The 13,136-nt window shown below is 46.7% G+C and overlaps 1 protein-coding gene across 2 annotated transcripts in view; it reads right to left on the minus strand.

Annotated features, from left to right (window-relative positions):
* Positions 1 to 692: 692 nt before the first annotated feature.
* The window catches only part of GRIN2A (glutamate ionotropic receptor NMDA type subunit 2A), a 369,552-nt gene continuing 357,108 nt past the window's right edge, over positions 693 to 13,136 (minus strand). Inside the window, exons 11-13 of one of the 2 annotated variants that reach the window (XM_032605748.1) lie at positions 9,361 to 9,599; positions 1,318 to 2,492; positions 956 to 974 (exon numbers count right to left, since the gene is read on the minus strand). In XM_032605748.1, the coding sequence (XP_032461639.1) occupies positions 956 to 974; positions 1,318 to 2,492; positions 9,361 to 9,599 (1,433 nt within the window). Of the gene's footprint in view, positions 2,493 to 9,360; positions 9,600 to 13,136 lie in introns of both variants that reach the window. The other variant, XM_032605747.1, reaches the window with a different exon arrangement.

The following is a 13,136-nucleotide window of genomic DNA, read 5'->3' on the forward strand; positions in this document are numbered from 1 at the left end:
GGATTCCTGTAGCTCTCTGCCTGAGGGCCCTTCTGGCCTTTTACTCCAGATGTGTCTTGGAAATGGACTACAGTGAAGCTAGCAGGGTGACCACAAACACACTGATTTGCTACTCCTCGGGGGAGCCTGGAGTTCTGGGGTTGGGCCGGGGCTGTGATGGAAGGCGTAACAATAAAGCTGGACCAGTTATAAATCCAAACTTCCTCATCTCCTGCACGCGTCAATCTCGCTACACTGCAGGTGCATTCTTATCTTGTCTGTGTCAGATTTACATGCACACCATATTGCTTGCTCTGTATCAGAGAAACCATCAAGCATTTCTGATGAGGAAATTACATGGTGGACTGGCCTTAATGGAATTTGGAATATAGGAAATCATCACATCACCATTGGCATCCAACGCGTCATTATTGCCAACATACCTAGCGGGCATGTCCAGGAGACTGGCCCTTTTATGGGTTGATTTTTGGTTAAGGACTCACCTATCTGGTATCTGCCACGCTCAGCACACACCTCACAAGATTCCTTGAGTGGAAGACTGTGGCATGGAGCCATGTGCAAAAGAACCAACGAAAAATACCTTCCTAAATCCTCTTGCTCTTTGCGGGGCACTATCGGACATCCAACATTTATCCTCCGGAACGTTGGCCATTACCTATGTTTCCCTATAGATAAAACATTAATGGAAGGTTTTAAACATCGGATTCAATACTAGGCATTTTCTTGTACACGCGTCTATTGCTGCAGGAATTTAAAACCCTGGGGGCAGAGTACATTTTATTCTTATTTGCAGCATAAGGCATAACATGCTCCGAAATATACACATCGCTGTGGCCTCTACTGTCCCTGGAACAGTATGACGCCGTCGACCTCAAGGACGATCGGAGATAGCTGTCATTCACTGCCTGGGATGGCAGCGAGTGTTTATAAGGGTCCGAGGGGCACCTCCCAATAACTAAGCGTTGGTCATCCCCATAGGAGTGGAGGAAAGGGTTATCGGAGGTGTGGTCTGGCAAGAGAGACTTGCTCCGTTTGCTGACCTCCAGACCCTGGGGGAAAAGGGAGCCTTTGTTCCCCGAGAGTTTGCTGGAGGGGACACTAAAGAGACTCCCGTACAAGTTTCCCTCCAGAAGCCGCTCCCTGTCCTTGAGGCTTATGCTCCGGGAGGGCCTGCTAAGGTCCACCTCCCTGGGTTTGTCGAGGATGTTATCGTAGGAATGCTGCCGGCTAATCCTCAGCTTGTTCTTTTGGAACTGGAGGGCGCTGCTCTGTGCCCAGTCCTGCTGGTAGACCTCCTCCTGGGTAGCTGGGTTACCTGTCTCCTGAAGCATCTGGTCTTCGTCAATGTCATAGAGGTTCCCCATCCGCAGGCAGGAGTCGCATTTGAAGGGGGACCTCATGGTGAAGTGGCCTGAATAGGTGGGCAGGTTGGACAGGCAGCTCCTGCAGTGCGTGGAGTTCTGCCGGTAACGGTCGCTGCCCTCGCTGTGAGGGGAACTCTTGTCTTTCAAGGTGAAGTGCTTGGAGTAGAGTTTATACTGGTCATTGTTGGGGAGCCCATCTTCATCGTGCAGGGGGCTCCTGTTCATGGGCAGTGTGGAGTCCCCCTTGCGGAAACTGTCACCATGGTCCTGGTAGACATTGGAGAAGTCCACGTTCTCGGAAAGGGCCATGTTTTCGACAAACTGGGGAGGATCGAGGTGGAAACTGGCCTCCCTCTCCCCATCAATGGTGTAGATCTTGTCCCTGGGGGAGCTCGCTTTGGTTTTCAGGTAGGAGCGCTCGACCTCGCTGCAGTCCTTGGGGTATTTGGAGGCCACTGACCTTTTGAAGTTGTCCTTGGCCTTGTGGTTCTTACTGTTGTCAGGCTCCCGGTGGCACGTGGCCCGGCTCGAAGTTTCTGAGATGTCCGAGTGGGCCACCTCTTCTGGAAGGTACCTAGGACTCTTTAGGGAGTAGCTCCTGTTCTCCACGGTTCCCTCATCCCTCTGGGAGACTGGGTTCTGGGTCAGCGAATCTTGGCGTAGAGATTCCATGGATTTCTTCCAAAGCTGCCGGGGCCTGGAGTTCCCTTTGGATTCCGTGCTCACGGCCACCTCCACTGTGTTAGGGTTAGACTCATTGAGAGTCAGAGGGTGCTGGCCCTGGAACACGTAGTTGTTGAGGTTATCCTTGTGCCTGTTGGCCATGAAGGTTTGCAGTTCATTCATGTTGTCCCCAAAAATGCTGTCTTTCCCCTGAAAGGACCTGTTGTCTGAATATATCAAGTTTCCCTTATCTGAAACCATGTCCATGATGAGGGACCCTCTTTGAATGAAGTCAGCAGCTCTTTTGGGGGAATCCATTCTTGAGGAGTTCACGTTGGACAAGCTGGAAATGTTTTTGGCTGACCGGAGGAGTTTTAACATGTTGCTCTGGGATCCGGTCAGATTGAAGTCCGGAGACTTCTTCTTTTCTTCAATGTGCACCCCGTGAATGCAGCTGTAAATGCCCTGTGGGGAGGAGCACAAAACACCATCCTCAGCAGCAAGGACATGAAACCATTTCACACCTGAACTGTACCTGCAAAGGTGAGACATGACCTTCTTATAGGAGTCCTGGAGAAACAGTGAAATCCGGTCTGAATCCTGATAATGCTTCTTAAATGTACGAGGCCAGTGGCAAAGCGTCAGGCTTACCTTGTCGCTCTGGCACAAGATATCAAGATTATCTGACACTTTTGCCAATAGTCATACATAGAGTTTGAGAAAAAATATCCACTAATCCTCATACAACTCTAAGTGTCTCAGCACCTCCAAACTGGCGTGTAAGGATTTGGTTGACCCTCCCAACACCCCGGTCACCAACCCTTACTTTTATTAAAGTTTCCCAGGATCATCTTTGGACTCTGGATACCAGAGAGTCAGCATACAAGGATCACCAATCATTGATTCCTCTGGGGAATTACTGCTACCCCTACACTGAAGCCATCAGTTAAAGCATGAGACCCAGTATTTATCTGAAGGAAATAAAAACACTAAAAAAAATACATGCACCCCAATGTTCATCACACCATTATTTACAGTAGCCAAAATATGGAAGCAACTGAAGTGTCCATTGATAGAGGAATAGAAAAGAAGATGTGGTATGTACACACAGACACACACAGACACACACACACACACACACACACACACACAAAATGGAATAGTACTCAGCCATAAAAAAAGAATGAAATCTTGCCATTTGTGACAACATAGATGGACCTAGAGGGTATTATGCTGAGATAAGTCAGACAGAGAAAGACAAATACCATATGATTTCACTTATATGTGGAATCTAAAACCAAAACAAATGAACAGCCATAACAAAACAAAACCAGATTCAATGGAAACAGAGAACAAACTGGTAGTTGCCAAAGGGGAGGGGGTTAGACAGATGGGTGAAACCGGTGAAGGGGATTAAGAGGTAAAATCTTCAGCTTTAAGATAAATAAGTCATGGGAATATAATGTACAGTATAGAAAATATAGTCAATAATATTCTAATAACTTTGTATGTGATAGATGGTAACTAAAGTTATTATGGTGATTATTTCATAATGTATAAAAATACTGAGTCACTATGTAGTACACCTGATATACAATATTGTAAGCCAATTATACTTCAAGTTAAAACCTCTGGAACAGTCTCTCCCAGCTCCACCCCCCGACAAAAAGAAGAAGAAGACCTGAGACCCATGTGTGGTCAATCAGACATTTTTTGGAGGAATAGACATAGATGGTGGGATAAAAAAACATCATATAGTTTGAACCCCTGGAGCTCCCTTCTTGGACTTTTCACTTACCCACTCAATATATATATATATTCTTTGTGTTTTGGCTGTGTGAGAATTTGTTGAGCATAGTTAGAGTTTTAGTTACTAAGAAGAGTGGAGAGTCCTGATGACACAGTGATGCTGCATTTAAATCCATCCAGGGAACTGAATGACTGAGGGACTCGGGGGTAGCTCAGATATAAGCACCCCCATCCATACATCTCTTGTTTTCCACTCCACCTTCTTCCTGTCTTAAAAATAACTGTTGGGTTTCCCTGGTGGCGCAGTGGTTGACAGTCCGCCTGCCGATGCAGGGGACACGGGTTCGTGCCCCGGTCTGGGAAGATCCCACATGCCGCGGAGCAGCTGGGCCCGTGAGCCACGGCCGCTGAGCCTGCGCGTCCAGAGCCTGTGCTCCGCAGCGGGAGAGGCCACAACAGTGAGAGGCCCGCGTATCGCAAAAAAACCCCACAAAAAACAAAACTGTTTACTTTTCCTTGAAAGTACCTCAGGGGCAGAGCTCTCGATTCATTCTACAATAACAGGCAAAAGAGCGTCAGTGGTGTTGTGATTTGTGCTCCTCCCTTCCCCACTCCTGCCCCCAGATTTTGGCCGCGGTACCTAAAGGGAACAATTCGGTCCAGGCTGCAGGATTTGACCTGGTCCTCCCAAGACTGACAGGGAGCCGGTCCAAGAAGGGGTTTGTTTGTAAAAGGGATGCGGTAGCTGCTGCTGACTTTGGCATAAACTAGTGGGGACTATGGGTCGGTAACTCTGGACTCTTATAGCGGCTCCATCAATTCCCCATGGTGGGGATGCACTGAACCTGCAGGGATGCTCACAGAACTGTGACAGCCTCAAACTGTTTGCACTGCTGCGTTTTTCTTGTAGTTTTCTAGAGACAGTGTCCACTCCGTCGAGGAACAGTAAACAGAAAAGCCTACAGTTGTACATTTGAGCTTCTCTTTCTCTGACCCCCTTCAACCCCAGGCTGCACGGTGAAGGCTCGCTGAGGCCAAGGCCCTGGCATCGGGCACTTCCCACCTGCTGCAGCCTTACCTTTAGTCTCTTTCTCGATGCTGTGTGGTCTCCTTCCCTGTTCCCTCCCAGGAAGCAGTGTCTCCTCTTTGCTTCCAGGGCTGCTGGACGTCAAAATCATACACACACACCGTGTATTTCACATAGCACCATGCTTTTGAATCTTTTATGTTAACGTATGCCTTCCCTGTCCAATTTAGTAATGTAATAATCTCCTACAATGACCTAGAGGGATTCTGCTACTATGGGTGGAAATCAGTGTGTCTCCTACATGTTTGAATCAGCCAAGATCATAGCCTTTTTTTCCTGTTGCTAGCATTACAAAAACACTAGTTTTTAAATTTTTTCTAACTTTGCAATTTTATTTTAATGAGCTCCCCTCTTCCTTTTAGAGACTTTGAGAACTTGCTTCCACCCTTCGCCATCAGGGCAGTGTGCTCCCGCCCGCCAAGATGAGCTGGTTGTCTCTGTATTTGCAGGAGGCCCAAAGAAGTGGCCAGGGAGCTGCGCTATGTTTCAGGAGCAGAGAGGATGGCTGCTGACTGCTTTTTCTCATCCCTGGTTTCCGCTGGGACTCACACAACACAGCTAAGGCAGTTCCCAGGTGCCGATCTGCCTGGCAAAGCCTCGGGAAGGAGTCAACGTGGTGCCTGTACCCCAGGTTTGGATGAAAGTGTTCACCAACTAAGTTGACCCATCTTCCAGATGTGCTGGTGAGGAGGTGGGGTGTGTATTACAGAAGGATGGGAAGAGTCAGAGACCTGGAACCCACTGGAAATAAGCCCCAGCTCCATCCTTTTTTAGCTCTGTGACCTTGGCTGAGCAACTACGTCTTTTTGAGCCTCAAGTTCCACATCTGTAAGATGGGAATCATACACTCTAAGGTGGGTACGAGGGCAAGATCTGATAATGCAAGCAAAGCACCTGACATGGAAGGGGCTCCATAAATGCTAGTGGGTGAGCTGCTCAGTCGTCCCCGATGTGCCCTCCCTGTTTGTCACCTCACCTCTCTCTCCTCACACTAGTACAAGCACACAGCGCCCGTTTGATCGAAGCTGGAGGTTTGCTCTGGAAAGCCACTGCGGCTTTCTAATTAGATAAGTTGCCTAAATCCTCCCTCAGGAGCCGAATCCCTGGGCTGGAGTTTCTTTCTTCCTTGCAGAGTTCTTTCTTTCCTCCTCTCTAATATTCATATTCCGGCTACCTTTTATGGGTTGTGGAAATAAGATGCCCTCTCGGCCCTATAATGGGCTCAGATGAAATTAGCATTGAAGACTCAATGTGCCATTCCAGACAGTTTGCTCTGTTCCACTCCCCGCCCCCTTTCTCACTGGGGCGATATTGTCCTCCTTGGTTCCTTGGTGCCTGGGCCTGATCCCTAAAGTGTCTGCTATGGTCTGCATGTTTGTGTACCCCACCTCCCAATTCATATGCGGAGAGCCTAGTCCCAAAGGTGATGGTATTAGTGGTAGGTAAGTGCTTATGTCATGAGGTCCAAGGTGGGGCCTTTGGGAGGAGCCCTCCTGAATGTGATAAGTGCTCTTGTAAAAGAGACCCCACAGAGCTCCCTCATCCCTTCAACACAAGGGGAAATCTGCACCCGGAAGAGGGTCCTCACCCGACCACGCTGGCACCCTGATCTCGGACTTGCAGCCCCCAGAACTGTAAGCATTACATTTCTATTGTGGATAAAGCACCCAGTCTGTGGCATTTTGTTATAGCAGCCCGAATGCACTAAGACGGTATCTGACTTCCATTCTGCTGGTCCCCATTGTGGGTCAGCCAGAAGCTGTGCAAGCTCTCCTCTGGGCTCGTTGGGAAGATGCCACGGTTTCCACCTCCCTGGCCTCTGGCTTTGCTACATCTCCCATTCCTCACGTCTCTGGAGACAACCGAGGTGGTTCTTTTTTACTGGTGACAGTGAATATTTTTTTCAACATGAAAGGGACAGCGTTGCGGAGAGAAGACAAAAGTTAAGAGCATCCCACAGAAGAGAGGACGTGTTTCTGTAAGTCGTAATAAACAAAGGCCACAGCTGTGGGAGAAACTTGGTTCTAATGTAAAATAAATGACTCTGTGAACTCTGACCTTCACCGTTGGCCGTGCCAGGAGGGCAGGCATCTGAGGTTTGCATTTGTGTCCCATGGGACATGGGGTCCTCTCTCCTCTAGGGAGGGGGAGACAGAAGTTCCAGTTCCAGCTTGTCAAGGCACAACACAGCAATGCTGTGCCCAGTCCCCACTTCCCCGCCCCCCGTCCCTCAAGATGCTTGGAACGGGAGTGAGGGATTTAGTCCATTTCTCATAGTGACAATCCTATTGACTTGGCTTCTTTAATGATATCTCGGACAGAGGGAACACTCTTGCAAAAACAAGCAGGATTTACGAGTGAAGGCAATAGTGTACATTTGCTCATGGCAATCTCAGAATCATTTGGATATGGAAAGCCTTTAGTAACTGGTGCAGAGAATTAGCTTAAAGTTGCCTTAATACCTAGCTGTATGCATGCACGTTGTTATTTCTAAGCAATCTGTGTGTTTAGAGGCCATCAAGCTAATTAGGAAATATGTATTTGCATAGAACTCAAGTTTAGAGTGCCACTGAATGGAGAAAATAAATCCTCCTGACTAAGCCCATGTGTACCTTCTGGATGTCTTAAAACCACCAAATACTAAGAATACACAAGTTCCTCTTTAGATGATTATTTCATTTTCCCAATGAACATTAGCATATAAAATTAGATGTTTCTAACCACATATTTTTCACCATGCTTCAAATCCTAATACGTTAAACTCTTTCAGAGTAAAAAAATTCCAAGGTGAGTAAATGGAAGAAACAGGTAGATAAATAGATGGATGGATAGATGGACAGATGGACAGATGAATGGATGGATGCATGGATGGATGGATGACTGACTGACTGATTGCCAGGTGGATTGATAGATAATGTTATACTGTGTTGGAAGACAAGTGAACGATATGTACATATGTGCTTTCATTGTGATGCAAATAAGTGAGTAGCTTGTATTTAAAAAGTAAAAATAGGGCTTCCCTGGTGGCGCAGTGGTTGAGAGTCCGCCTGCTGATGCAGGGGACACGGGTTCGTGCCCCGGTCCGGGAAGATCCCACATGCCGCGGAGCGGCTGGGCCCGTGAGCCATGGCCACTGAGCCTGCGCGTCCGGAGCCTGTGCTCCGCAACGGGAGAGGCCACAACGGTAAGAGGCCCGCATATCGCAAAAAAAAAAAAAAAAAGTAAAAATATATATTATATGAGTTGTGTGCACATACTCGTTGTGTAGTATGATTTGTATCAAATCTCTTGTTTTGCTTGTATTTGATGTTTGTTGCTTGTGTAAGAGTGTGGGCTCTGGCTGCTACCACACCACCTGGAGTCAAATCCTGGCTCCAGCAAGGCTGTGTGGTGTTGGGTAATTCCTCTAACCTCATAAATTTGAGTTTCCCCAATTCTGGGCCAATATCAGTACCCACCTCACAGAATTGGTTTGTAGGTTAAATGAAATGATGAGTATAAATTCCTTATATGGTGCCAGGGACATACATGTACCTACAAATATAAGCATTTTCCACAACTGTCATCGTTATTGATGAATTCTGACGCGTGTACCTGTTTACGGCCACACACACGCCGTATCGTGCAGCATGTAACGAGGTTTCCGTGGCTCGAACGTGAGTGCACTTACTACAGCGTGTGTATTCTGTGCTGTGGTTTATGTCGTGTTGAATGTATATTTTGTTTCCTGTTTGATGTGTGTGCATTTTCTCATGGTTCTTCATGCCTGTGTTTCATTTCAGGCTCTGTTAACATCGTACACGCTTTTGTGGTTTGTTAGCTGCGTTCACACACACAACATGGCTTTGCATGTAGATTTCGTTTTGTCACACGTGATCTGTTGGAATGCATGCAAACGTCATAACATCCTACACAGGAATTTTAATAATGTCCTAGAGCATATCTGGGTGCTCATGAGGGAGGCCACAGACTGGCTGTGTTTGGCCCATGTGTTTTTCTATTTGTCAATGGAATTAGTTACTAGTATTCAAAAGTTGAACGTTTTCACATATAATCAGATGATTGCTTTCTCTTTTAAAAACTGGAAGACCTGATAAGACTGGCTCTGCCTTCCGCTAAAACCATACTCAGCAGGAGTGGAAGACGACTGCCCACTTTGGGTGTGGTGGGTTTTACGCTATGTGTCTTAGTTCTCCACATTCTCCATTGTTCCCTACCTTTGACACCAGCGTTCAGCTGCTATTTTTAGTTTCACTTCTGCTCTTTCTCTCATGCCCGGCCTGCCTTACCTATTCACCTTCATCTCTAGCTTGCAACTGGCTTATGAACACAGAAACTGGTGCCCTTCTGACAAATCCAAGAAGGGCTGATGGGTGAGGGGAGGGTGTGGAGACACCACAACCCCACCCAGGAGTCAAGAATCCCTGATTCTCTGGAAGCCCTGTGCTTTTCTGGACCTGCCTGCCGCAGAGGGAAGTAGCTGCCAGGGGTACTGACCCTGCTGATGGAGAAGAGCAGGCCCGGCCGGTCGGAGCACACGCCCGTGAAGCAGAAGCGCAGCTTCCAGTAGAAGAGGTGTTCCCAGATGAAGGTGATGAGGCTGAGGGCCATGGCGGCCGCCAGCATGTAGAACACACCCGCCATGTTGTCGACGTCCAGCTGGCTGCTCATCACCTCATTCTTCTCGTTGTGGCAGATCCCCGTGAGCCACAGGGTCTCCAGCTCTTCCATCTCCCCTGGACAGAAGACAAGAGCCACAGGCAGTAAGGAGCAGGGCACACACTGTGGGGCGGACACTCCTGCGTTCGGGACAGACACGTGTGATTTATAGCTGTGCAACCTCAGTGAGAGCGACTGAGCTCTCCTGGTCTGCGTTCCCTCACTTGCGGGGTGAAGATAGTGATGACAACAGCATCTATGTAATATCGCTGTAGGAGGATGAAGTGAGATCATGTATAGAGAGAATCTGGCTCAGGCCCTGCCTTTTTTTTCTTGGTCATCATTACTATGTTCTCCCCACCCCTCTTTTCTCTATCCCCGGCCCCAACACCCACCCGAGCCTGGAACAGGACATGGGATAAGCTGGCCGAAGCCTACATTAGAAAGACTCGCATTCCCATTCTGACTTCGTCATAGACTAGCTGTGTGACTTCAGAGCCACAGTGATCCTGTCTGTGAAATGGGTATTATAATAGTGTATACCCCCTCGAGTTCTAGGGAGGATATGAGCTCACATACGCAAAATTCCTAAACGTAGTGCCTGGCTCATGGTAAGTTCTCCTAAATAGGAGCCTTCATGGGTTGCTGTAAAGGAAGTGCCTAGCACACTGCCTGGTACACAGTTGTCCTCAAATATATTTGTTTCTTCTTTCCTCTTCCTTTAGAACATCCAATATTATTCCAAAAAGTCACCCCAAGTAGTGCACTTAGAGCACAAAGTTTTCCTTGACAAGAAACATCCCAGTCGGCTCTGAATGGTCCCTTGCAAACTAAACACCTCTCCACTTCAGTAGGCAGCTAAAGAAGCAGGTGGGGTTTGCAATGGAAAAAAAAAGTAGGCACGGTTGACATTATTATGTCTCTCTTTTATGCACATTTTATCCAGTTGTCATTTAGGAGGAAATTCTCTAGTCTAAATGTCTAGTAATTATACGAACTATCTAGCAATTCACTAGACTGTGATTCAGGTCTTTAAAAATTATCCTTCGAAAACAGTGAAAATCAAGGAAATGTTAAATGAATAGTATGACTACTTTGTATATACACACGACCTCTAAGACATAAAAGATGTATGGGATTAAGAAATATAAACTACTCTGCATAAAATATATAAACAACAAGGATATATTGTACAGCACAGGGAAATATAGCCATTATTTTGTAATAACTTTAGGTGGAGTATAATCCATAAAAATATTGAATCATTATGTTGTACAATTTAAACTAATATAATATTGTAAATCAACTATACTTCAATAAAGAACACTTGCAGAGGCATGCAGCGGGCGTGGTCTGGAGCTGGGAAGTCGCAGCTGCCGCCGCCGCTGCCACCGTGACGTGCGCAGGTCCTCGCCCGGGTGTTCATACCGCAGCCTGTCAGGCGACCGGTGTTGCGGCCACTGCAGCCGCCCGCAGGACCCTTGGGCACGGAGTATGCGCCACCTTGGCACCTAGTCCCTGAGGCAGGGACGTCCTGGCCCAGAAGAGAACGCTGTTTAGGTGCGAGCCTAACCACCTAAGTGAGGGCACTAAAGCTGCCTGGGGAAGGGCAAGGCCCGCGTTGCCGAGCTCGGGCTCGGAGCCCTGGATTTGTTTGGGTTAGCAGAGATTATAAAAAAGCAAATACTGGTGAGGATAGAGACCAGTGCTGGCAGGAATACAGGGAAAGAAAAAATCTCATGCTCAGTTGCTGGAGAAATAGGAAAAGGGAGGCATGAAGACAGTTAGAAACTTGTCCTAAGCCAGTTAGCTCAAAAGTGGAAGAGCTAGGATTCAAATCCAGAGAAGTGTCCACTTCAGACTTCATTCTGGGAGAAAGTAGTATAATTTACAAAAGGAGAAATGAGATAACACATCCTTTCCTAGAAGAGCATTTACCAATTCCCAGTCTGTGGTGATTAACTGCTTGCAGGATCTTGGTTCCCAGGCCAGAGGCTGGGCCCGAGCTCCTGTGGTGGGAGCTCCGAGTCCAAACTGCTGGACTAACAGAGAAGCTCAGACTCCAGGGAATATCAATTGGAGTGAGGCCTCCTGGAGGTCTTCATCTCAGCACCAAGACCCAGCTCTATCCAGCTGCCTGCAAACTCCAGGACGGGACGGCTCAGGCCAAACAACCAGTAAAACAGGAATATAGCACCACACATCAAAAAAAAAAAAAAAAAAAAAGAAAAAAGAAGAAAAAGAAACGACAAAAAAATATGTTACAGACGAAGGAGCAAGGTAAAAACCTACAAGACCAAATCAATGAAGACAAAATAGGCAACCCACCTGAAAAAGAATTCAGAGTAATTATAGTAAAGATGATCCAAAATCTCGGAAACAGAATGGAGAAAATACAAGAAACATTTTACAAGGATCTAGAAGAACTAAAGAGCAAACAAACAGTGATGAACAACACAATTACTGAAATTAAAAATACTCTACACGGGGGCTTCCCTGGTGGTGCAGTGGTTGAGAGTCCGCCTGCCGATGCAGGGGACACGGGTTCATGCCCCGGTCTGGGAAGATCCCACAAGACGTGGAGCAGCTGGGCCTGTGAGCCATGGCCACTGAGCCTGTGCGTCCAGAGCCTGTGCTCCACAATGGAAGAGGCCACAACAGTGAGACGCCCGCGTACCGCAAAAAAAAAAAAAAAAACTCTACAAGGAATCAATAACAGAATAACTGAGGCAGAAGAATGGTAAGTGAGCTGGAAGATAAAATGGTGGAAATAACTGCCAGGGAGCAGAATAAAGAAAAAAGAATGAAAAGAATTGAGGACAGTCTCGGAGACCTCTGGGACAACACTGAACGCACCAACATTCGAATTATAGGGGTCCCAGAAGAAGAGAAAAAGAAAGGGTCTGAGAAAATATTTGAAGAGATTATAGTCGAAAACTTCCCTAACATGGGAAAGGAAATAGTCAATCAAGTCCAGGAAGCACAGAGAGTACCATACAGGATAAACCCAAAGAGAAACATGCTGAGACACATATTAATCAAACTATCAAAAATTAAAAACTAGGAAAAAATGTTAAAAGCAACAAATAACATACAAGGGAATCCCCATAAGGTCAACAGCTGATTTTTCAGCAGAAACTCTGCAAGCCAGAAGGGAGTGGCAGGACATATTTACAGTGATGAAAGGGAAAAACCTACAACCAAGATTAGTCTACCCAGCAAGGATCTCATTCAGATTCAATGGAGAAATTAAAAGCTTTACAGGTAAGCAAAAGTTAAGAGAATTCAGCACCACGAAACCAGCTTTACAACAAATGCTAAAGGAACTTATCTAGGCAGGAAACACAAGAGAAGGAAAAGACCTACAAAAACAAACCCAAAGCAATTAAGAAAATGGTAACAGGAACATACATATCGATAATTACCTTAAATGTAAATGGATTAAATGCTCCAACCAAAAGACATAGACTGGCTGAATGGATACAAAAACAAGACCTGTACAAATGCTGTCTACAAGAGACCCACTTCAGACCTAGAGACACATACAGACTGAAAGTAAGGGGATGGAAAAAGATATTCCATGCAAATGGAAATCAAAAGAAAGTTGGAGTAGC

The sequence above is a fragment of the Phocoena sinus genome, chromosome 15, assembly GCF_008692025.1.
Source record: "Phocoena sinus isolate mPhoSin1 chromosome 15, mPhoSin1.pri, whole genome shotgun sequence".
Classification (NCBI taxonomy): domain Eukaryota; kingdom Metazoa; phylum Chordata; class Mammalia; order Artiodactyla; family Phocoenidae; genus Phocoena; species Phocoena sinus.